Source organism: Dromiciops gliroides, chromosome 2 (genome assembly GCF_019393635.1).
Source record: "Dromiciops gliroides isolate mDroGli1 chromosome 2, mDroGli1.pri, whole genome shotgun sequence".
NCBI lineage: Eukaryota > Metazoa > Chordata > Mammalia > Microbiotheria > Microbiotheriidae > Dromiciops > Dromiciops gliroides.
Window position 1 is genome coordinate 75,635,225 of NC_057862.1, and position 24,800 is coordinate 75,660,024.

The 24,800-nt window shown below is 43.0% G+C and overlaps 1 protein-coding gene across 2 annotated transcripts in view; it reads right to left on the minus strand.

The window, feature by feature from the left end:
- Positions 1-2,908: 2,908 nt before the first annotated feature.
- R3HCC1L (R3H domain and coiled-coil containing 1 like) overlaps positions 2,909-24,800 on the minus strand; it is a 106,884-nt gene continuing 84,992 nt past the window's right edge. For both annotated transcript variants that reach the window (XM_043989195.1, XM_043989194.1), the window contains 4 exons: positions 15,170-15,240; positions 13,939-14,034; positions 13,359-13,499; positions 2,909-3,697 (listed from right to left, as the gene is read on the minus strand). In XM_043989195.1, coding sequence (XP_043845130.1) covers positions 3,630-3,697; positions 13,359-13,499; positions 13,939-14,034; positions 15,170-15,240 — 376 coding nt within the window. In that variant the 3' untranslated portion in view covers positions 2,909-3,629. The remainder of the gene's footprint in view (positions 3,698-13,358; positions 13,500-13,938; positions 14,035-15,169; positions 15,241-24,800) is intronic.

Below are 24,800 nucleotides of genomic sequence, written 5' to 3' on the forward strand. Positions count from 1 at the left end.
TATAACTGGGTGAGGAATGTTAATGAAGGGCCGACCACCGGATTCCAGACAGACCCCAAAAAGCCCGAGGACGGGGCCTCAGCATATTTCAGCCTCCAGGAAGCGAAAGCGTGGGGAACCTGAGCTTCCTCGTCCTCAGAAGATGGGTTCAGCTGGGTTCTATGTAGCCTCCTGGGGTTTAGTGACCGCGATTAGTTATTTTAGCTGTGGGCAAAGGATTTTAGGACTAACAGGGAATATCTGTTTTCTGGACTTCATGCTTGGCATTAAGACACTAAATCACAAAACATCAATGACTAAATAAGAAGGGAACGTGGTATGCATTAAAGATGACTGGATCTACTCAGGGCCTAACAGCAAAGTTCCAAGGAAAGAGCACTGGACTTAAGAGTCAGAGGCCTGGGTTTGAATCCCAGCTCTGCTATTTGCTACTGGTAGGACCTTGGACCAATGACTCTATCTCGCTCAATTTTCTCATTTATACAGAGGAGACGGTTGACTAGATGGAATGCTCTCTGAAGTCTTTTCTAGGGCTAACTGCCATGATTCACCATGGCTAGCTAGCTCCACTTGGTACAGAATCCTAGACTTTCCGAGTTAGACTGGATCTCACGACATTCCCAGAAAGTGCTGGTCTAGCCTTAGCCTTAGCAGATCTCTCATGAGGGATAACCCACTCCCTCCCAAGGCAGCTCATTCTATTTGGGGTGACTCTGAATGGTAGGAAATTGGTGACGGTGTAAGGGTATGGAGCTACTCTATATGCCAGGGCAGGTAGGTTCATCCTATTCCATGATTTCTGCCTGCATCCTTCAGCTAAGCCAGTCTTGAAAAAATATGCCACTGGCCAAAAAGGGAATGGAAGCAGGTAAATGCAGATTCCTCTCCACTACTGAAAAAACCTCCGAGTCCTACTGACAGACAAGTCAGTAGAGTCAAACTTGTATATGAAAGAGAAGAGTCCCAGAGCTTTTGATTTTTGTCTAAGAAAATTCTTCTTTCTATTTAGGTTACGGGGTAAAGGCTAGGAGGAAAAAAAAATGTCAGGATATTAAGGAGGAGGTAGAAGTGACTTTTTGAGAGAGAGGGATAGATGACATTTCAGCTAATGAATGTGATTTGCATTAGACTACACATTTTAACAAAGAAACTGCCTTTGAAGCCTAAAAAGCTCTTAGAAAAAACGCCAAGAGCCCTCAATGGGAAGTAATAAGAAAACTCCTTATCTGTGCTAATCACCCCCTGGCTCTAAGGAAACAGTCAAGAAAAGGTATGCCTCAAGGGAGCACTTCCTTTAAGAGACTACCACAGATGAAGTCACTGGATTGCGGGCCCAACACTAATACTTAGCAAATAGAGGTCTTGGTCTCAGAAATCTGGCTAAAGGCCTTAGAGAAGTTTTTTCTGGGAAGTTTGGGAGGATGTGGTAAAAAAGTCTTAACAGTCGGTTAGATAACAGAGAGACGCCAGTTTTTTTTTTTTTTTAGGACCACCCTTTTGGGGAGGAGACCAACAGCATGAGCTACGCACACCAGTCCGCCTGCGACGCACGCCAGATTGCCTGCTGAGCACTCGATTTCCAGGGTGCGAGCTTAAAAGGCAAGGAGAGAACGGAAGTGGGTTTTTTTTTTCCTGCTCCGCTGGTCTCCTGGCTGCGCTGCACAGGCTGATGCTGAGGAGAGTTTGAAACGGCCCGGCTCGCAGTTAGCAGCAGCACGCGCTTGACACGGTCTCTCTCTCTTCCCAAAGGTGGCCTTCGGCTTTTGGTGAGTTTTATACGGAATATAGACTAAGCCTAGACTTAAGACGATTTGTATTGTATTTCTACTTTCCTATCCTTCTAATCAACATCACCTTGTGACTACCATACAATAAAAGCTCTAACTAGAAAACCAGAAGCTTCTTCCATTTACTAGTCTGGGAGATAAATTAAGGGAAAGGTTAAGTAGGGGAGATTTATGATCTAATATCCAATTTTAAATCTCACAAGGACTAGGCCATGTTGCCATAGGTCAGAAAGACAGTGGGATTAAGGATCAGAATTATCAGTGTGTGATTCAAAAATGGTAAAAACAGGGTAGGTAGGAAGCAAGACCAAGGGACGCTGGCAGTGATAACCAAGAACCAGATCAGCAAAGAAATGACCCTGATGCAGGCCCACGGGGCTCCAAGAAGAGTGGGCTTAGGATGAAGGTTCCCTTGGGGGACATCTCTGCAATGTTTCCCCCCAAAACCCCCTCCTCTGGCTTCACCCAGGCAGGTGGTGCTGCTCATCTATCACTGTCCCTGGCAGTAAACCATAAGGGAATAACGCTGTGGGCCTTGCTGAGGACCCCAGGAAAGGCTAGTCCTCGCCATGTTGGCCCTTTGTGGCTTGACCCTGCCGGCTGCCGTCCGGCTCCATGATGCCTAGCTGTGGAGCTCAGAGGCATAGAGCCTGGGCTAAGGTCTCTTACTCGTCCTGTTTCCTGTAGGAAAGTCTCCTTGCCCTGCCTGGAGGGGTTGACTTGACCCTGGCTGCTCCCAGTCTTAATGGATTGTCTCCAGCTGCCTGCCAAGTGCTGCTGGCACAAACCGAGATGATTACACTAAGAACATGCTGTGTGCCAGATGCTTTCTGTGGGATGACAGATTAGAGGGTGACGGGTGACAAGAAGGAGGGGGCTACGAGTCACAAATGCCAAATGCTGACAATTGTACAATAATCCCACGTCAGAAAAGGCCATTGTTGGGGAGGGTTCTGGGAGACATAGGACTAGATCACTGGGTACAGGATGAATAAAAACTCCACTTAACCTGTGCATTGTATTACTGAAATGAAGACAAGAAAGGAATTCCCTGTGTCCCCCCACCCCCTGCCACCGGCTGTGGTGATGATAAAACAGAGTAGAGACACCCATGTCAGGAAATAGCTTTAATGCATCTCTATTACACCATGATGTCAGTGTTTACACAGGCACTGGTGGACACCGTGCAGTGGGCACACCCCGGCTGCCATGTGACCAAAGCAGCAGCAGGCAGGCTCTCTGCAAAGCTGAAACTCTTGAGACCAAACGTCTGTAATATGTGCTGCTGTCAGCCAGCTATGGGGCTGTGCACCTATCATTAAAAAGGAGCCCAAACGAAAATGTTGGTTCTGGGCACCCTGAGAACACTGGATTTTCCCCCTACATCTGCTGACTGTGCAGACATCCCTGTTCACGGCTGGAAGAGTGGCTGGAGGATGTCTTTCAGAGCCTATGTTTTTCCTAGCAAGGCCCTGGTATCTTCTGGCCCAGGGCCCCGATGACTCCTCTATCTTACTTCTGTTCTGCTATTAGGCTGGTTAAACTCCTCATAGGTAAACTGCTCACACATCTACAGCTTCTCTTGCACAGTGGACTCTTTAAAGAGGCATCAGCTTCCAAGTTTCTTCCTAGTTGATGGACACTGCTTCCTCCTATTTTCCACATAGAGTGATTCCAAACTGTTCCTTCCAGATCTAAAAAGCAGAGCCACTAAGACAGAGAAGTTTGCTTTCTCTCTGAAACCCATAGTCTGTTTTTCTCACACACAAAGGAAACTCCGAATAGGTCTTCTAGCCTGGAGCCTTCTGAATTCAGGAAATTATCCCTTTCTTTGGGTGATGTTCAGACAGTAGCCTGGTCCCGGCCTTCCCAGATATCCTCCCGTTGCTTGGCCTCTAACCGTTTCCTTTCTGTAAAGATAGACAATATTAAAATTGGTTTCATACAACACCAGCTGACTGACTTTACCTCAGTCCAAGTTTTCACGGAAATTTCGACCAAGACAAGTAGAATCACAGTTTTGTTCTGACTTGGTTATCAATAACTAATTCCTCTGCAACACCAATAAGAAATTGTCATATTATAGAGAAATAAAGGAAAGTAAGAAGAGGTGAGAAAAAAGTATTATTTCATAAAACTAGCTCCTAGTTTTATTTATCAATTCAAAGGTGGGTTTTTTTTTCTTTCAATTTTATTAATCTCTCCTTTGATTTTCAGGATTTCCAATTTGCTGTTTAATTTAGGATTTTTAATTAGTTATTTTTCTAGTTTTTTAAAATTGCACACCCAATTCATTGATCTGCTCTTTCTCTATTTTAATGATTTTAGAGATACTAAATTTCCTTTAAGTACTGCTTTGGCTGTACAACCCACAAATTTTGGAATGTTGTCTCATTGTTGCTATTCTCTTGAATAAAATTATTGAACGTTTCTATGATTTGTTCTTTGACTCACTTATTCTTTAAGATTAGATTATTTTGTTTCCAATTAATTTTTTATCTTTCTTTCCATAGCCTTTTATTGAATGTAATTGAATTATGAACCAAAAAGGATGCATTTAATATTTCTGCCTTTCTGCATTTGATTGTGAGGTGTTTATGCCCTAATACACGGTCAATTTTGGTGCAGATGCCATGTACTAGTGAGGAAAAGATATATTCTTTTCTATCCCCAATTTCCAGAAGTCTATCATATGTAACTTTTCTAAAATTCTATTCATCTCCTTAATTTCTTTCTTGTTTATTTTTTGGTTAGATTTATCTAGTTCTTAGAAGAGAAAGTTGAGGTCCTCTACTAGTATAATTTTACTATTTCCTCTTGTAACTCATTTAACTTCTTTAAATATTTGGAGGCTATACCATATGGTGCACATATGTTTAGTACTAATATTGAAAAAGATATATTTCAGAACTAGCAAATCTCAGATATCACATCTTGCTTGGTTACTTTTCCCTTTCTTACTCTGCTTCTCAACTGTATTAATGCCTTCTTCAGACTGCCTATCATTTTAGGGTTAGTTTGTTTTACATTTATCTCTCATTTCTTTTCTTTTCTTTTTTCAGGACAATGAGGGTTAAGTGACTTGCCCAGGGTCGCACCGCTAGTAAGTGTCAAGTGGCTGAGGCCAGATTTGAACTCAGGTTTTCCTGAATCCAGGGCCGGTGTTTTATCACTGCGCCAGCTAGCTGCCCCCAATCTCTCATTTATTTTCAAGAGGACAAAGGGTCAGGGTGGTGTCAGGAGTGTGTTTAAGTACACATTATTGAGCCTCTAGTTCTAAACTTCAATGGAAATAGTAACACTGGAGCAGGCTATACCTTCTTTACGTAGCTTTACTGCAAAATATTCCCTAAGTTCAGTGCTCTCCGATTGCTAATGGAGGAGTTGGGGTAGGTGAGGGCAGACTGTGTGTCCAGTAAATGATAATGCTCAGAAGAAGTGGTGGAGAGCTGAGGCTGCTTCTAAGCTGACTGAAAATGCCAATTTGGAGGCAGTGGTTTAATTCTCCCTTTATCATTTGACAGTGAGAGGTAGCACGGCATGATGCATAGAGAGCCAGACCTGAAGCCAAGAAGACCTGGGTTCAGTCCTACCTCTAACATAAATTGCCTGTGTTATTCTTGGCAAGTTGCTTAACTTCTCAGTGCTCTTGACCCCTAGCTTCTTGAACTGTAGGTCATGACCCCATATAGGGTCACATAACTGAATGTAGAGGTGGCAAAAAATTTGGCAACAGTAAAGGGTTATGTATACCTATTTTATATGCCTATATACATACATGGGGTCATGTAAAAATTTCTTGGGTGAAAAGGGGTCGAGAATGGAAAAAGTTTAAGAAGCCCTGATCTAGACCATTCTTTAAGACTTTAAGTTAAGGAGAAGTTGCCAACCTGCTTTTTTGTTTTGTTTTGTATTTTTTTTGGTGAGGAAATTGGGGTTAAGTGACTTGCCCAGGGTCACACAGCTAGTAAATATCAAGTGTCTGAGGCCGGATTTGAACTCAGGTACTCCTAAATCCAGGGTTGGTGCTTTATCCACTGTGCCACTTAGCTGCCCCCCCCCTTTTTTTTGGTGGGGCAAGTTGATTTTAGTAATGACGGTTAAGTGACTTGTTCAGGGTCACAGTAAGTGTCAAGTGTCTGAGGCTGGATTTGAAATCAGGTCCTCCTGAATCCAGGGCTGGTGCTTTATCCACTGTGCCACCTAGCTGCCCCTGCCAACCTGCTTTTGTTGAGAGTTTCCTCACCTGAGAGTTCTCTATCAATGAAATGACATCTTCAAACTTTACAGAATAAGCCTTCCCAATTGTTTGCCGTCTGGGTCTATTGAAGGGATTAAACACGTTACTATCTATAAGGGACATTACAGTATGAGGATCAAAAAGGCTGCATAAATAAAACCTTTTAAAATTATACCTACACAGAGAAATGAGATATCCTGCATCTAACTCTTTGGCTCCACTTTGGGGGTCAAAGCACTGCCAGGTTGCAGACTAGCAGGTGGCAATGACAGGGAAAGTAATTCACTGCAATCTGGGCTCCACCTTGTGGTAGGCGCTGGATACAGCAGCCAAGACAAAGTGAAAAAGTGGGAGTGAGCCTGCAGGAGCCCTTCATCAAGGCCAATGGCTGCTGCTCAATCAGTGCCCGGCTCTTTCCCTGTCAGAAAGCGACTGCTTGGGGATAACCCTAAGGTGATGGTTTGGCTCTCGGGCAGATTGGGGCAGCTTGGGGCAGCTTGGGGCAGCTTGGCAGACGGCATCTACGGGTACTAGCAGTAACTGGCTTGTTTAGAAAACTGAGGAATTGCCTAGTTCTCCAACAGAGAAGAGTTTATTAAGCAATTAAAGGTAGAGGAACCTTGGAGAAAGTGACCAGAGACTGAAAAGGATTTTGGACTGCAACAAAAGTTAAATGGGACTCCTGCAAAATAAATAAAAAGTGAATTTTCACAAATCAAGTTTTTCAATCAAGCTAAGAAAACTATAAAAGGTTGTAGGCCATGGGATTCTTAATCTAGAGTCTGTGGACTACCAAGGGATTGATCTACGGAGAGATTTTCATGGGGTCTGTGAACTTTAATTGGGGGGGAGGGGAGAAAATATATATATATATATACACACACAGATATAATTCATATACAGACACATGTATATTTCACATCTCTGTCTCTTTTACTAATCTCTCGAATGTAGGCCACAAATATTCTGAGATGGGGGCGGCCACAGGCCTCAACAGCCTGCCAGAAGGGTTCCATCCATGACACCAAAATGGTTAAGAACCCCTGTTTGAGGGGAAAGAGAAAAAAAAAAGCAAAGGATTCCAAGAGGGGAGACTTCATGAACATTAATCTTTTAAGGGATTATCAAAAGCATGGGAAATGTGAGGGGAAATGAGATGGTCATACAATAAGCCCTCCCCCCATTAGCGAACAGTACAAAGCAGCAGTGAATTCATTCTGGAAGGCTCCAGTAGGCCCCAAATCAGAGAATCTCTGAGCTGAAGGAGAGAGATCCTTCGGACCACCACCCTCCCTTTACAGATGAGTGAAAGGAGGACCAGAAGGAGGCTTTCAAAGTCTGCGCTGGGAGCCAGGGGCTCTACGCTCTTGGCCTAGTTGCTCTTCCCAGTCAGCCCCATTGCCACTTTATAATACAACCTGAAAATATAAGCAGGAAAATATGTAAAACTGAAAACTCAAGACAAATGCTGTCCCTTTATGCAACTGGAGATAAAAGAACACACTAAGAGGTGGCGGGCAGGTTGTGCTTGTTTTTGTGCAGCTACAAGTTGATTTTAGTAAGTGATGTGGGAGCTAAGAACAGGGCCAGGTGAAAGACAGATGAGGGAAGACAGAGAGGAAGAAAGGACAGCAGAAGTGGTGCCACAGGATGAAAGCACCGCAATGCATTCAAATAAACAGGGCCTAATGATTTATACATTTCCTAGTTTTAAATGAATCGACTGAAGGCACTGAAGGGTCACCAGCTACCATTTCTCAGACTTGAGGCACGAAAAATTGGAAAAGGGCCAGTGTTTTCATTTTAAAAAGAGAAAGGGGATGCGACCTGTATGATTTACTTCTACACCTGGGAAAAATAATGAAAAAAATCATCACAAAATCAATTCACAAACACCTACAGAATAATAATGAGCACGAACAAGTCCAACTGTACTAATCTAATATCCTCCTATTACTCTGAGTGAAAAATGTGACAGATCAAGAAGAGGGAAAAAATGTGACCTATCCTGATCCTGGTAAGGCTTTAGATTCTTGATTTAGCAAGCATTTGGGTATTTATCAGTATCCTGAGAAAATGTCATTCAGCCGGGGGTGGGGAGACACACTGCCATGAAAGGTCACACTTAGGAGTGGTTATCTGTGAGTTAGTATTATCAATCTGGGGACCTAAAGTATTCAGGAGAGCTCCTAGGCTAGGGCTGATAAACATTTCTTTCCTCTTTTATGGTTCAGTGGAAAGTGGAGGGAGACTTGGAGAAGTCAGAAGACCTAGATTTATGTACTAGCCCTATCACCAATTAGCTGACCTTGGGCAAAACCTTGTACCTCTAGTTCTCGGTTTCCCTTTCTGTAAAATGGGCATGATACTTCCATGACCTACTCTCAGGGTTGTGGTGAGGTAAGCACTTCATGACCCGTCAAGTGCTATATGAACTCCCACTGCTGATTGTGAAGGAAGAAACGACATGTTCATTAACCCTATTAATGACCCTGAAGGGGGTGGGGGAGGGTGGGACACAGACAGAATGCACTGGTGATAGGGCTGGACAGGTTCAAAGGTACCAAAATGTATATAAGGAGTAACCTGGATTGGAAATACACTCAGAGAATAAACGGAAAATGTTCTAAATGGCACAAAGCTGAGCAATAGTTACCAGTGTAGTTTTGTGATTTAAAAACAGCCCAATGATGCGATTCATAAATAGGAATGCTGATACTTGAACTAAACCTGGCTAGAAACATTCATGTCTGGAGCAATTATGCCCTTGTGATTTAACCGTTTAGATTATTCTAATATATTGATTACGTATTAGATTGTGAGTCCCCTGAGGGGAGGGCCAAGGGCTGATTTTTTCCTCTCCTACTGTCTAGCACAGTCCCTTACAATTTTTTTTTGTCTAGCCCTGTGGTTTCATTGTTGTGGATAACTTCTGGTGAGCCAATTCCTTCTACTCGTGAAGATGTGGCAGCTAGTCAGCACCCTGGGATACAAGAGGCTCTCCTGAGGCCACAGAAATGCTATGTCAGAGGATGCAGCTCTCCAGTCACTGTGACAAGCTGCCTGTTTTCTTTATCTACGGAAGCAAGTGAACTGAATTGCCTTTCTGAATGGGCCATAAGCTCCATGAAGGCAGGGACTATGGCATGTAGTTCTGTTTTCCTAATAACACCAGGGCGGTGGAACCTCATAGTGACTTAAATATTTGCAGGAAGGAAGATTGTAGGGAAGTCTTTTAATTTGTATTAAATCAAGATTAAAAAAAACCCTTAAATTCATTCAACTATTGAATGCATTATTTTCTAGTTAAAACAACCATTTTTCAGCTTTTGCAAGAATACTAGATAATAAGAATTAAACTTTAAAATTTACGAAGAAGAAAATAAAAATAAGTTAAGAAGGGAACACAAACAATTGGGGCAGATCTTCTTATCATGTTATTTGAATATCTGTATTTGTTGATGATTATTCAGTTCATAAAGACAAAGAACAAATGTTTTAAGGTGGCAAGTGAGGATGACTTCCTGAAGATCTGAGCTGTCCAAAAACAGAATGGTTCCTCAGGAGGTAGTGGGCTTCCTCTCTCCCTTGAGATCTTCAAGCCAAGTGTGGATGACCATTTGTTATGTGGCAGAAGGACCAGAGATGAGAGAGCTCTGGAGCTGCAAGGGCCCTCACTGTACAGCTGAGGACAGACAGAGGCCGGGAGAGGGCAGGTGGTTTGTTGATGGTTGCGGCCTCAGAGGCAGGATCTGAACCCAGGTCCTCTGACTCGGGCCTGTGACCTGCCCGCTTCTGTCTCCTGTAAGCATGGACTGGGCTTGATGGCTTCTGGGCTCCCTTTTCCCACAGAGATTCTGTAAGAGGCACCTCCAGTCACCTATGAAAATATCTTGCTTTTAAATTATTGATGCCTTAATTAGGTAGACTGGGTAATGAAAACTGACTTCTACTCTCTCTTCTGAGTCTACAAGTCAGCCACGACAGCAGAACCAAGGGCAGTGTGAACTAGAATTACAGAAAGCTCGGAAATATGACGGGTACCTAGGCCGAGGCCGCTATCACACATTGGTGTGAGGGGACATTGTCTAAAGTGGAAAGGGAAAATTCCCCAGGTCTTTCTGCATCAGGTTTTCACACGTGGCTTCACGGCATAAGAAGCACTAAGTATTCAAATCCACAAATCCTGAATCCGTGAACAGGACAGTTTCTTGTGCTATCTGGGGTTCTATGGCATGCAGAGTAGATGATAAGCAAGGCATGGAGAGGACTTAACTAAGGCTTATGAGGAAAAGTCAATGACTTCAAGTCCTAGAGAAAGCTGAGGGATAAGGATGTGATGATATCAGTAACAATAACGACAGTACTGTTATAATGATTTTACAACAAATTCACCCCAGGAACAATCACAAGAGCATTTGGCATTTGGTTTTTTTGTTTTGTTTTGTTTTTTTGGCGGGGCAATGGGGGTTAAGTGACTTGCCCAGGGTCACATAGCTAGTAAGTGTCAAGTGTCTGAGGCCGGATTTGAACTCGGCTACTCTTGAATCCAGGGCCGGTGCTTTATCCACTGTGCCACCTAGCCGCCCCCAGCATTTGGCATTTGAATAGGATTCCTTAGTTGCAGAATCAGAGAATGTCTCAAAGGGATTTTGTAAATCACCTATAATTCAACCTCATCATTTTAAGGGGAGAAAACTGAGGTCTACTCTCCTGAGCACTTTCATATACCATCTTTTTATCTTCAGAAAAACTCCATCAGGGAAGTAGGTCAAGCATTATCCCACCCATTTTACAGATGAGGAATCTGGGACATGATGAATTTCTTCTGGCCACCCAGACACATGCAAGCAGAGCCTTGACCGGAACACAGACTTTCTGACTGCTAACTCAGGGCTGTTCCCACTCCTAAGTCTTTCTTTGTAAGGATTCTCTGCCTCCACTAAGGAAAGAACTAGGGAGAAAAAGATTAACAACAACAACAACAACAAGGAATTTCCTGGCAATGAAAGCTCGTAGAAACTGAAAGAGGTTACCAAGAGAGGTTGTGGAATTTCGTCCTCTGGAGTCTTTCAAAACAGAATTGATTATCATTTTTCAGGGAAGGTTTAAGTATGATATGGGCTCAAGGTCTCATCCAACCTGGCTTGATGATAGGATTTTTATGGTTTTGTATTTTTAACTTTAATCTGCAGGGCAGCAATGAAAAGAGAAACTACTGGTCTATGATGCCTCAGGGAGAGATATATTTTCTTAACCCATGAATAGGGGGGAGGCCTCCTGACAGTGGTAGGATTTGATCAATGTTTTAAAAAGAGAAAGTGTTGTGGGTGAAAAAGAGGTGACAGAAATCATGCTAGGTGGGTTTCCATTTCTTCTAGAGCTTTCTCATCTTCGAAGAGAAGGCTATGGCCTGAATTGAGATGTTGCTAAGTGGACGTTTTGGGGCTCCACAGAAACAGAGAAGCACCTACTCAATCTGGAACAGAGTTGTTAAGAAAGGAGACTTGACTACAACCCGAAAGCCTTCTGCACAAAGTCTGTTCTCAGACAAAAAGATCAGGACAATCTCTGGAAAATAAGGAAGAAAGAGTCTAAGAAGATGACAGCTCTTTAGACCACCAGTACCACAGAAAGAAACTCATCACAACAGGTCCCTACACTAAGCTAATGGCCTTTCCAGAGGCAGCTGGTGGCCTGGGGTCAGGAAGACCTGAGCTCCAATTCGGCCTCATATACTTATCAGCTGTGTGATCCTGGGAGAGTCACTTATCCACTCTCTGCTGCCGTTTCCTCAACCGTAAAATGGGGATCCTAATAGTACCTACCTCTCAGGGTTGTTGTAAAGATCAGATGAGATACTATTTGTAAAGCACTGAGTGTGGTGCTTGGCACATAACAGGTGCTTAATAAATGTTTGCTTCCCTCCCTCCCAGCACAGATGAGCCACAGGCCCAGCAGCCACATCATCTAAATATAACCTGCACAGCCAGATGCTGATGCCACCGTACTGCTGGCGTTGTCTGGTGCCATCCCACCAAGGAAAACATGAAGGGGCGGGTGGAAACAGGGAGGCTTAGGCAAGGCTCCTGTTCACCAAGTGGAGTTATCTAGGAAGAAGAATGTCGGCACGCAGGGCTAACATTCCACTTGTAAGGGTGAACAAGCCTGAACATTCCTCAGCGAGCCCAGCCCTGGCATGACTGCCTTCTCAAAACCAACAGGAAACCAAGAGGTCCTCAACAATGAGCACAGGAGAGAGCTCACAACTACCTCATTACAACATTAAGGTTTCAAAACCAGTTTGGGTTCGGCTCTGAAACCTGCCATGACACACTCTGTCACTGGTTATCTGGTCAGTGCAGCTGAGAGGCCACAAGCTGGCGGCTATCACCATAGCGGAGTGGACAGGAAGTATTAATGGCCTTGTTAGACCAGCAATAAACATAGGTCTTTGAAACTTCAATTCGTTTAATGGAAAAACGAAGTTACTTTCTGGTAAGTGGAATTCTCAGAATAAATTGCCTTCACAGATTCCCCAGATTGTAAGCTGGGGCAATAAGACTGTCTAAACCTTAAACACTGATAAAAAGTACTTAGAAGCTAAACCAGAATCCCAAGCCTTTATGAAAAGTCAACAGCTGATAAAGGGAAAGAGACAGATTTTAACTTCAGCTCCCAACTGTGAGAAAAGAAAACATCTACCTGTGGACTAGAAACATTTTCCTAGAACTCTAGCTACTAACAAATAATTAGAAGACAGGGACTCCAGATCACGTCACACTGGAAACATTCAGGGCTGCCTCAGATTTTAAAAAACAAAAAACCCAAAATCATTCTCTCTAGTTGTTAACAGAATTGCTGGCACTTTCTTTCTGTTACTTCTTACCTGAGTATCGATAAGATCAGATCTGTCTATAGTATAGACCACAGTGACGTAATGGGACGTAAGCACAAGCCATGGCAAATTTCCTTTCATGTCAGAGGCAGGATTTCAACTGGAAATACACTTCACAAGAAAGTCCTTGCTAAAGGTTGGGGAAGACATTATTATGCTTTACAAAGAACCAAAGATGGTATCTAGAGGGTTGATACATATCTCATGAAAAACACTGCAAGGAGCATTGATTAGAATATCTGGTTGGCCGACTTTAGAACGCCTTTCTTCCAAATATCAGCACAAGAAGCATCTCTATTACCCCCAAGAGCTTTCACAGGGAGGGAAATGGTAAAAAGAGACCAGTTGTTCTCCTTTCCTCACTGGCCTTCAAGTGAGGCTCAGGGAAAGTTCTTAAAAAAGGGCTAGGGAAGGAATCAATTCTCCAGCTCACCTCGGGCTTCCTGCAGCTTCTTGAGCTCTGCATCCCGCTCTGCTTTGGTCCGCTGACTTCGCACCCCAAGGGCACTGATCACTAGTCTTCGGGCCAGGGCCGCAGATGTCTCAGGACGTGCCTTGGCTGGCTGGAGAAACTCTAAGGAGGAAGCAGGGAGGGGGAGGGAGTGAAGGAGTAAGCAGCTCAGTCCTAAGTGATTTAACACAGTAATTAACATACCAAATAGACTAACAAGGGCTGCATCAGCAGTAATTAATACCAGTGTTAGATGAGCATCACAGGAAATTAACATTGTGAAGTACAACTTGGCTTCATCATTTGCAATAACACAACTTTATGCAGTGACTACATTAAGCAAGTCAGTCTTAGCCAGACCTGAATCTAGCGGTCATCAGACACAGAAGATAGGGAAGTAAGATGAGCTGGGGTAATTATACTCCTGCTGCAATGACACCATCCCAGCACGGGTTATCAGAGCCCAAGCTGTCCTTCCCAAGTCAAGAGGCCACACAATGGGACAGATGGTGCCAAGCAGGGACAGCAAACCAGCTACCCAAGGGGCAGGGGCTCCACTCACCAGCACAAGCTCTCGCTTTGGCTTTGGCTGCTCTTGTGGCCTGAGACAGCGGCCGGACCTTTACCATCATGTGCTTAGTACTCAGGGCATCACGAGCTGCAAGACAAGTTTTAACATCGGCACACAAGAATGGAATGAAATGAAGCAAAGAAAAATCTAACTGGTTCTCAGAAGAACTTCTTTGAAATAAAAAAAAATTTAGGGGAAGTGATAGAGACTATCCATTCATTCACTTGTTCAACAAGTTTTTCTTTATTCCTGTTATGCAGCACGAACTATACTCGGTACTGGGGACAGAAACATAACAGCTCCTGGCCTCAAGAGACAGGTGACGAGGCTTGCGGGAGAGGGGGGGTTATGTCTAAAAGATCTCTCTCTCTCTCTCAGTTCCCACATGGGGCTGCTCACATACATGAAGGCATAAGACAACACAAATGTGGACACTGCAAGCCACCAAAGTGTCTTCTGTCATCACAATTTAATTACTTCCAGTGTTTTTGGGGGGAGGGGGAGGGTGGTATTCGGATTTATGATTTCATTGCTGCTTATGGTGATGAAATAACATCAAAAGTATTGTGGTGGGGCAGCTAGGTGGCGCAGTGGATAGAGTACTGGCCCTGGATTCAGGAGGACCTGAGTTCAAATTCGGTCTCAGACACTTAACACTTATAAGCTGTGTGACCTTGGGCAAGTCACTTAACCCCAATTGCCTCACCAAAAAAAAAAAAAGAAAGCATCGTGGAAACTCTTCTTCTAGGCATTAGTAAGTAAACGTAATGCCTTCCACCAGATTCAGGAGTAATCCTTCAGAAGGTAGAGGATTCCTCTCCCTGTATTACATCATCTACAGATCAAAGTGCCAAGATACCACTTAAAAACCCTGCAGCTGTCCCAGAGCCCCTCCTGTCTGAAGAGAAATATAAACCAACATTAGAACTGATAAAGACAGCCATACTGCAGGAGGAAAAGGAGGGCAGGAAAATAAGAGATTGAGAACTGGGGTCTACTGAGGTGGAGGAGTCTTCAGACAGCTCAAACTGTTTGAAAGTTCTTCCTAACATCAGGTGGAACTTTGCTCTCTCAGGTCAATGTGAACAAGCCTCCTCTGAACAGTTCTGCAGCTGCCTGAAGGCGGCTCTGCTGTCTCCTCTGAGCCTTCTCTTCTCCTACCTAAACAAGGCCGGGCTCCTTCGACTGACAGGGGAGACTAAGAATGGATAAAAGAGAATACCTGTAATGGGACTGGAGAACACTCCGAGAGCATGTGTGTCATCCACCCATTTAATGTCAAATCCTTTCTTTCTGCAACACAAAAAAGCAAACATTTTGGCCCTTAAAGACAGTCTTATTCATCTGATAAACATTTATTAAGTTCCTATAAAGTCTCACAAAACATGTTACACTGAGAAAGGAAGGGGAACAGACCCGATCTCACATAAAGTCAGAAGTAGGTAATGACACACAGAAAAAACCAGCTTGGAGAACAGGAGCTGTAGCAGAATTGCAAAGGCAATAATGTCACCACAGAGCACCACCCAGGAGTGTTTTATGCTCCCAAGTACTTTAAAGACATCAACTAATCAATCCTCACGAGTCCCTGGGGAGGGAATGTATTAAATGCATTATTTGGAAGAGGTGTTTTTGTGGGCAGGGAACAAGGGAGAGGTGGGGAGCAGGTCCGGAGGAGGGGTGGAGGAGCACCAGAAGGGGTAAGGTGAACTGGAAGGGTATTTGGATCTAATGCTCAAGGGCACAGAGAGCTTACACAAGAAGAAGGAGCACACAGAAAAAAGGCAAAAAGCAAGCAAGAAAGAAGGGGCGGGAGAACTAGAAGATGTCCTTTGTTTTGTCTTTTGCACTACTGCAGTAAAAACTATAATGAAGTTAGAGGAACTATGACGGAGAGAAATAAAACATAAAGTGGAAGGCAGACCAGATCAGAAGACAAAGCAGTGGAAAGTTAGCCATTTTGCAGAATTCAGAGGCTACCTCCTTTGGAGCCAGGCAGAATCACTCAAGGCTAAACACCTGCTGTATGCCAGGCACTGTCCTAGACTATAGATATCCAACCGTCTCTGCCTTCAAGGAGCTTACAATCTCTGGAGGGGCAAACCACAAGTACATACTTTAGAACATACAGAACAGACACAAGGCTTGGGGGAAAGGCTTCACTTGGGAAGTGGCCTTGGCACTGAGCCTGAAGGAAGCTAGGGATGCTAGGAGAAGGGGGTGGGAGAAGCATGGCATTTTGGGCCTGGGAGACAACCAGGGCAAAGGCACGAAGAGGGGAGATGGAGTGCCCCGTGCGAAGAAAAATAAGGCCAGTTTGGTGGCAACATAAGATACATAAAAGGGAGTGATGTGTCAGGAAAGACAAGATGGGACCAGGTTATGAAAAGCTTTAAATGCCTGAAGGAAGGGAGAGAAGGAAGAAAAGGAAGGAAAGAGAATGGGAGGAGGAAGGAAGGAAGGAAGGAAAGGAGGGAGGCAGGCAGGCATTTATTAAATACCTACAATGTGCCAGGCACTGTGCTAAGTGCTTTACAAATATCTCATTTGATCTTCACAACAACCTTGTTAGGTAAGTGCTATTATCATCCCCATTTTAGAGCTGAGGAAACAGAGGCAAACACAGGTTAAGTGACTTGCCCAGGGTCACACAATAAGTATCTGAGGCCAGATTTGAATTCAGGTCCTCTTGACTCCAGGCCCAGCACTCTATCCACTATGCCAGCATATTTGATCCTAAAGGTGACAGGGAGCTACTGAGGTTTATTGAGCAGGGACAATCATTTTGGCAGCTGTATAGAAAACCAACTGTAGTAGACAGAGAGCAGAGGTCAGAAGTTCAGTTAAGAGGGTGCTGCAACAATTAGGTAAGTCTATTAATAGAAAGGCTATTATAACAGTTAGGTGATGAGAGCCTGGAGTAGGGTGATGGATGTGAGTGGAGACTGGGGATGGAGATGAGATGTTGTATAGTAAAAACATGAGGCAGCTAGGTGGCGCAGTGGATAGAGCACCGGCCCTGGAGTCAGGAGGACCTGAGTTCAAATCCCGCCTCAGACACTTAACACTTACTAGCTGTGTGACCCTGGGCAAGTCACTTAACCCCAATTGCCTCACTAAAAAAAAAACAACAAAAAACCCCAACAGGTTCTAGGACCCCAAAGTCCAGGTTCTAGTCCCAGCTCTGCCATTAACTAGCTGTATGACTGTGAGCAAGTCATTCTTTGGGGGCTTTCATTTTCTCACATACAAAAGAAGGGGTTGAACTAGATGTTTTTACTATAGTCTCCTAAAATGCCAATTCTAGGATTCTATAGTACCCAGTGAACTCCAAAGTTTGAAGACCTGAGTCTGGCATCTGCCCTCCTGCTATCTCAACAAGGTGATTATGGATTAACTTTAAAAAAGCACATTAAGGGGCAGCTAGGTGGCGCAGTGAATAGAGCACAGGCCCTGGGAGTCAGGAGTACCTGAGTTCAAATCCGGCCTCAGACACTTAATACTTACTAGCTGTGTGATCCTGGGCAAGTCACTTAACCCCAATTGCCTCACTAAAAAAAAAAAAGAAAAAAGAAAAAAAGAGCACATTAAAGAGCAAAGACATGACAATCTAGGCATTGCCCATACCCGACTATCAGGACATGTAGCCAGGAAAAGATCCCTTTGAGGAAAAACCAGATAAAGGGAAATTAAAGTGATTTAGGTTAATTAGAAGAAAGAATTTCCTTGCTGCAAGAGCGATTAAGCACTTCAAGTTATCACAGAGATTGGAGAGGGTCTTTCTCTGGAAAGCTTCAGCAATATGATAGTTAGCTATCCAAGGAGATTTGTGTGGTAAAAAGAGGCATTTTCTAACTTCTGGAAGGTTCTTCTTACCATAGGCTGAAATGTATGTTTGAAAGGGATGGGAAGGGCCTATAGTTTTTCTCTGGCAAAGTCTGGAAAACAAATAATAAATGTTTATCCCTTAAAGACTACAATAAAAGTATTTGGACAATAGCTTTAACATATGCCATTCACTAACAACAACCTAATTCAGAAGATTTCTCTTTTGGGAGAGGATGAAATTGGTTTTTAAAATCTGTTATGCATTTTATAAGCCATGTGCCTTTAATACTGTGGCTGAAAAAAACTGCATTTGTATTTTAGACTCCTTGATCTGTTTTACATGTCCAGAATTAGGATCTCATGAACTCCACATATAAAATCATGAATATTTAAATTAATATTTTCAAACAAGAATCATGGCTATCAAGCTGTAGCTCACCAAAGGGTGGTACTAAACACCCTGGTACAACTCAGGTCGGCTGACCTGACATCATGGCCGATATCAGTGCCGCCCACAATGGTGAGGTCTTGGACAGGGATGCTAACGACGAAATGCAATTCTAAGCAGCCCCCTGATCTGGAGCACAATGGGATCCCGACACGGCCTCTCAGATTCTCTCTAAAGCACAGCCAGGTTCCCCTGACTCCAGGCTGGGGGGCACAACTGTTCCTTTCTGTCTTGGAGAGCAGATCCATTCTCAAGGCTTGAGATTTCAGTGGCCTCATCAGCTCGGTTCTTCCAGGCCAGACACAGCATAGGGAAGGCTGCATGTGAAGAGTAGTAAGAGGCCAGTCTGTTGGGACCATGGAGAGTGTGGAAGTATTAGAAAGGCTGGAAAGGCTGGCACCTTTCGATTCCAAGAGAGGAGCTCATAGCAGGAAGGTACTAGAGTTTCCTAAATAGGAGAGTGGCATGAACAGACCTACACTTTAGGAAGATCACTGTAGTAAGCTGTGTGGAGGAGCAGGAAGAGACGAGTCAGAGAGACTAATCAGGAGACACTACAATGCTTATACAAGAGGGGATGAAGGTCTGAACTAGCTTGAAGGCTGTATTGGTAGAGGGAAGGGAATAGATGTGAGGGGTATTGTGGAAATATAAACAACTGCTTAGATACATGGGGTAAGGGAGAATGAGTAGTCAAGGATAATTATGAGGTTGTGAACTGAGTAAGTGGAAGGATGGTGGTGCCCTTGACAATAACAGAGAAGTCTGCAAGAAGAATGGCTTGGGAGGAGAAGGTATTAAGTTCTGTTTTGAACACCCTGGGTTTGAGACTATAGCTTGAAATGGACTGAAGCTCCACATGCAGAGTAAGACATACATTTTCAGATACTGTCACAGTGGAGATTTGTTTTGCTTGACTATAACTCTGTCTCTTGGCTCTGGGCATCTGTCTGGCTATCCCCCATACCTGGAATGTTCTCCCTCCCTCATCTCTGCCTACTGACCTCTCTGGTTTCCTTTACATCCCAATTAACCCCCTATCCCCCTGCTACAGGAAGCCTTCCCCAACCCCTCTTAATACTTCTCTCTCTTAAGTATTTCATATTTACCTTTATTTAGTGTGTTTCATATTTGTTTGCTTGTTGTCTCCTCCATTGGAATGTGAGCTCCTAGAGGAGAGGGACTGTCTTTTGCCTCTTTTTGTATATAGCAGAGTGCCTGGCACATAGTAGGCATTTAATAAATGTTTACTGACTGACTGATTATAAGAGTGTTTTTTTTACAATATCGGGAGAGGTGGGAAGTCAAGGTGGATATGGATAGGAAAGAAAAAAAGAAAGACAAGTGGGTAATTGAGGCATCTTTTTTAAAAAATGCAGAAAAGAGAACACAAGGAGGTCCAGTAAGAAGCACACAACTTTGAAAGCTACTGGTTGAACTTGTTATATATGTAGAAAGAAAAACAAGTTGTACGTAACAGACATGTGCAGTTTCATGTGGCATCTTTTTTCTGTTTTATTAGCTATAGAAAATGTCCCTTTAATTGGGTGCTTGTGGATTTCAGGATACAAATACCATCACAAAGAAACATGCAATAGGCAGCTGTTGAGGAAGGACTAGAGCTCAAAAAAGAGACTAGGGCTGGACATGGAGTCAACAGGTTAATGAACAAGCATGTGGGAGTCCTCAACATGTGCCAGGTGCTAAGTGCTGGGGATAAAAAGGAAAGGTAGCCCCTGTCCTCAAGGAGCTTATATTCCAATGAGAGGAGAGAAGCATGTAATTAACTAGGTACATATGAGATAGAAAATATGCACAGAAAAGATGGAAGGTAATCTGAGAAGGGAATAGACTAGCAGTGGAAGGGATTGGGAAAGGCCTCCTCAGGTGGCACTGAAGCTGAGTCCTGAAAGAAGGCAGGTAAACTAAGAGGCAGAGGTGAGAGAGTCATGCTCAAGGAACCACAAGCAGACTACTGAAGCTGGATTTTAGTCTGTGGAAGGGACTAAAGTATAACAAGACTAGAAAGAAAGGTAGGAAAAGGTGAGACTAAAGAATTTTAAGTGACAAACAGAGAAATTTATATTTTATTCTGTAGATAACAGGGAGCCACTAAGAGGGAGGGTGGAGGTGGAGGTGGTAGTGAAGCATGGTCAGATCAATGCTTTAGAAAAACCACTTTAGATATCATCTGCATAGAGATGATAAATTAAATCCATCCATCCTTCCTTCATTCATCGATCCCATTCATTTACTACATCTTGTCTATTCTTTCTTCAAAAAGCCCTTTGTATCCAACCAATCCCTTCCATTATCAATTCCAAATAATTGAGGCCCTTATTATTTAATGCCTGTATCTCTCCCAACAATTTTCTAACTGCCTTTTCTGTCTCTAGTCTTCTCTCCATTTTTACTTACCCGTAGGAAGGATCTCAAAGTTGCAAGGGTTATTAGTTCACCCCACACCTGAAAAAGAACTGCCGCTATAACCAAGCTGAAAAGAGGCCATGGGACACAAGACCCCCCTCAAGGAGGGAAAGCCTGCTACCTCCCGAACTACAACATCGACAGATTTAACTTCTTAACACACTGCTTTGATCCTATTTGAAATCCTGGATGCAAAAAAAAAAAAAAATGCAAATAGGTTTGCAAATGCCTGTAGGACAAAGTCACAACTCTTCAGTCGAATTTCTACGCAAAATAATCTGGACCCTTCCTACCTAACCATTCTCATTTCATTACTCCTCAACACAAATGTATCTCCCAAACTCCTCGCTGAAAAGATTCAGGTCATGATCAGTTCTGTCTCTGAACCTCTGCCCAAGTTGTTTTTTCACAATGAATATCCTCTTCCTTCTTCTGTAGCCATTTTAAAAAACCCAACTCCATTCCCACGTCTTCCAGTCTTCCATGAAGGCTTGATTTAAGCAATCTAGCCCCACCCACTGATCTGCCCTTTTTCCAGACTCTATCACAGAACCACATAAAGGAGGAGAACATTAGTAGCTATCTAGTCCAACCTCCCATCCCATGAAACTGGTCTTTCTAAAACATCCCTGATTGAGGGACATACTGTCTCTCTTAACACTTCCAGACACAGGAGTTCACTGATACTCCAAGCTGCTCCACCACTAGTTCTCCATCTGGCTTTTCAAACAACAGAGAACGAGTCTGTTCTTTCTTCAATCATCATCAAGCTATCATCAATCTCTTTTGTCAACCCCCCCCCCCATCGTCCTTCCTTTCAAAGAAAAGTTCATTATCTCTAGGTCCTCCAAATGCTCCTCATAGCACATGATTTCTAGATCTCAGTAAGAATGCCATTTTCCTTGTTGGAGAGAATAGTGGGGAATGGGAGGAGGAGAAAAAGAAATCTGTCTTCTATTATTACATCTCCATCTGTGGGCCTACTTTATCCTTTTTTAATCTTCTCCAAGCCTATCTGAAAATACTCCTTTTTCTCGGTTGTAGCCTCTGACTCCATTCTAATGGGTCGAGTCACTCTTTTGTAGTTCTCCTTGGTCACATGCCCCTCCCTCCATCTTCTGGACACATCTTCAGAATGTGAGCTGATCAGAGAGCACTCCGTGCTGCCGCACAGGTTTCTGCCTGTGTGCCCTGCTGACCCTTCTTTGACAGTGTCAGTGTTTTTTAAGCCTCTCCTATGTTACAAGAGCAGTATCTCTCTTCAGTCTCTGACCATGGCATTGCACTCATCTTTCCTCTTGTCTTTGCTTTTCTCCCCTCAGCCTAGCATTCCCTTCCCTTGCTATCAGACTCTCAATCTGATTGCCTTCCCCAAGGATCCTGCCATTTCCCCTTCAACAAGTTTTTTCTTGTTCGTTAGAATTTGGAGCAGTGGAAAGAACATCGGTTCTGGAGTCAGAGGGCCAGGGTCCAAATCTTACCTCTAACACATACTACCTGTATGACACTGAACAGGTCACTTCAACCTCACTGGCTCAAGCTCTTCATCTGTAAAATGGGGGATTTTTGCTTGCTGGGTCCTGTACTGTATCTTGTAGTATATCTTAGAAAAGCATCATCTAACTATGCCCGAAGGGCTATAAAACTGTGCATACCCTTTGACCCAGAAATACCACTACTAGGTCTGTATCCCAAAGAGATCACAAAAAAGGGAAAAGGAGCCACATGTACAAAAATATTTATAGCTGCTCTTTTTATGGTGGGAAAGAATTGGAAATTGAGGGGATGCCCATCAATTGAGGAATGGCTGAACAAGCTGTGGTATATGAATGGAATGGAATACTATTGTGCTATAAGAAATGATAAGCAGGAAAATTTCAGAAAAACCTAGAAAGACTTAAGTAGACTGATGCTGAGTGAAGTGAGTAGAACCAGAACATTGCACACAGTAACAGCAATATTGTGTGATGATCAACTGTGATAGACTTAGCTCTTCTCAGCAATACGATGATCCAAGACAATTCCAAAAGACTCATGATGGAAAATGCTCTCCACATCCAGAAAAAAGAACTTTGGAATCTGAGTGCAGATTGAAGCATACTATTTTCACTTCCCGCCCCCCCCCCCCCATTGAGATTTTCCCCTCTTGGTCTGATTCTTCTTTCACAACATGACTAATGTGGAAATATGTTTAACATGATTCTACATACATAACAACAGATTGGTTGCTGTCTTGCGGAAGGCGGAGGGAAGGAGAAAAATTTGGAACTCAAAATCTTATAAAAACGAATATTGCAAACTATCTTTACATGTAACTGGAAAATAAAATGAAATACTATTAAGATTTTTAAAAAAGCATTATCAATATTCTCCACCTGACTAGGCCAACCAAACCCCTGTAACAATACTGTTTCTATTTTTTCTTTCTTTAACATCAGTAAATATTCTTTTGCATTTTTACTTTCATGTTCTTGAATGCAAGCACATACTTTTTTAGGTGGTGTCACTCTGCTTTCTTTCTACTGAACTTCCTTTTGAACAATGTATACATTTCTTTAAAAAAAAAATAAAAGTATTTTTATTATTTTCCAGTTACATGTAGAGATAGTTTTCAGCATTTGTTTATATAAGATTTCAAATTTCAAATTTTTCTCCCTCCCTCTCCCCCAGACAGCAGGCTATACACACACACCAACATTAAACATATTTCTGCATCAGTCATGTTATAAGAGAAGAATCAGAGCAATAAGGAAAAATCTCAAAATAGAAAAACAACAGCACCAAAAACAAAAGAAATAGTATGGTTCAATCAGCATCCATATGCCACAGTTTTGTTTGTTTTTTCCTGGATTTGGAGAGCCTTTTCCATCATGAGTCCCCTGGAACTTTCTTGTACCATTGTATTGGTGAGAAAAATCCAGTTTATTACAGTTGATCAACACATAATATTGATGATACTGTGTATAATGTTCTTCTGGTTCTGCTCATCTCACTCATCAAGTTCATGCAAGTCCTTCTAGGTTTCTCTGAACAACTCCTGCTCATCATTTCTTACAGCACAATAGAATTCCATTACATTCATGATGTATACATTTCTAATGTCATCATCTAGTCATGAATCTTGTGCCAAGTTTCAGTGAAGTTTATCAGATTTTACTTTGCTAAATTCAAGAATCATTTTTTGTTATCTATACTGTGAGGTCAGAGTAATAAACATTTATTAAGCACCTACTATGTGCCAGAAACTGTGCTAAATGCTGGGGATACAAAGAAAGGTATAAGATAGTCCCTGCTGATACGGTCTTGTAACCAGGGTGGGAAATGAGTTGAGAAGGTATGAGTTACAAAACTGAATTCATCTTGCAGAATGATGAATTTCTACAGATCTTGAAATCCAGGCCATCATCTGGGTGGGAAATGATAAGATGAATTCCCTGGGTGCCCTCTTTAAATAGTGGATGATTTGGGAGTAGCTCTCCAATGTCTGACCTCTACTCCCTCCAAGCAGAGGGAGGGAGGGGACTTATTGTACTTGTATATAGTGTAATGATTGGAATGACGCCACCTACTGGAGACTTACTATAGGAAAGCTCCACCATGAGGAGAATGCCTCAGAGGGCAAGGCCATGCGGCTTTTCCTTGGCGTCAGGAAGTGACGTTTGCTCATGGGTACTGTCTATCAAGGCTACCAGCCAATCAACTTGAGGAGCCTCCTATTTTCTGGAAGGGGACAGGAAGGAGGAAGGAGGGCCTGCAGGGAGAGGTCTGTGTCTTTTGGGTTCCTGACTTGGTGGTGACAGCAGGAAAAGACAGAGAGGAGCTGAGGAAAGATAGGATTGTGAGGTTATAAGAATTCTGTTCTCAATCTTTCTCTTCCTATATTTCAATAAACCCTTAAAAATCTAAACCCGTTTTATCAGTGATTTTAGTCAGTTTCCCCCAAAGTTGGGGGAACAGATTAGAACCCACAACTAGAATTTTAAATTACACAATAGGGAGCTGAGATTATAAACGTTATTTACCTAGATATTACTGGGCACCCTCCCTGCACCCCTCTCCCAACCATGACAATTTCTATTGTGTTTATTTATGTCTATATCTATATCACAGAGTACTTCTATCGGTACCTCTCTGTCATCTTTTGGAGATA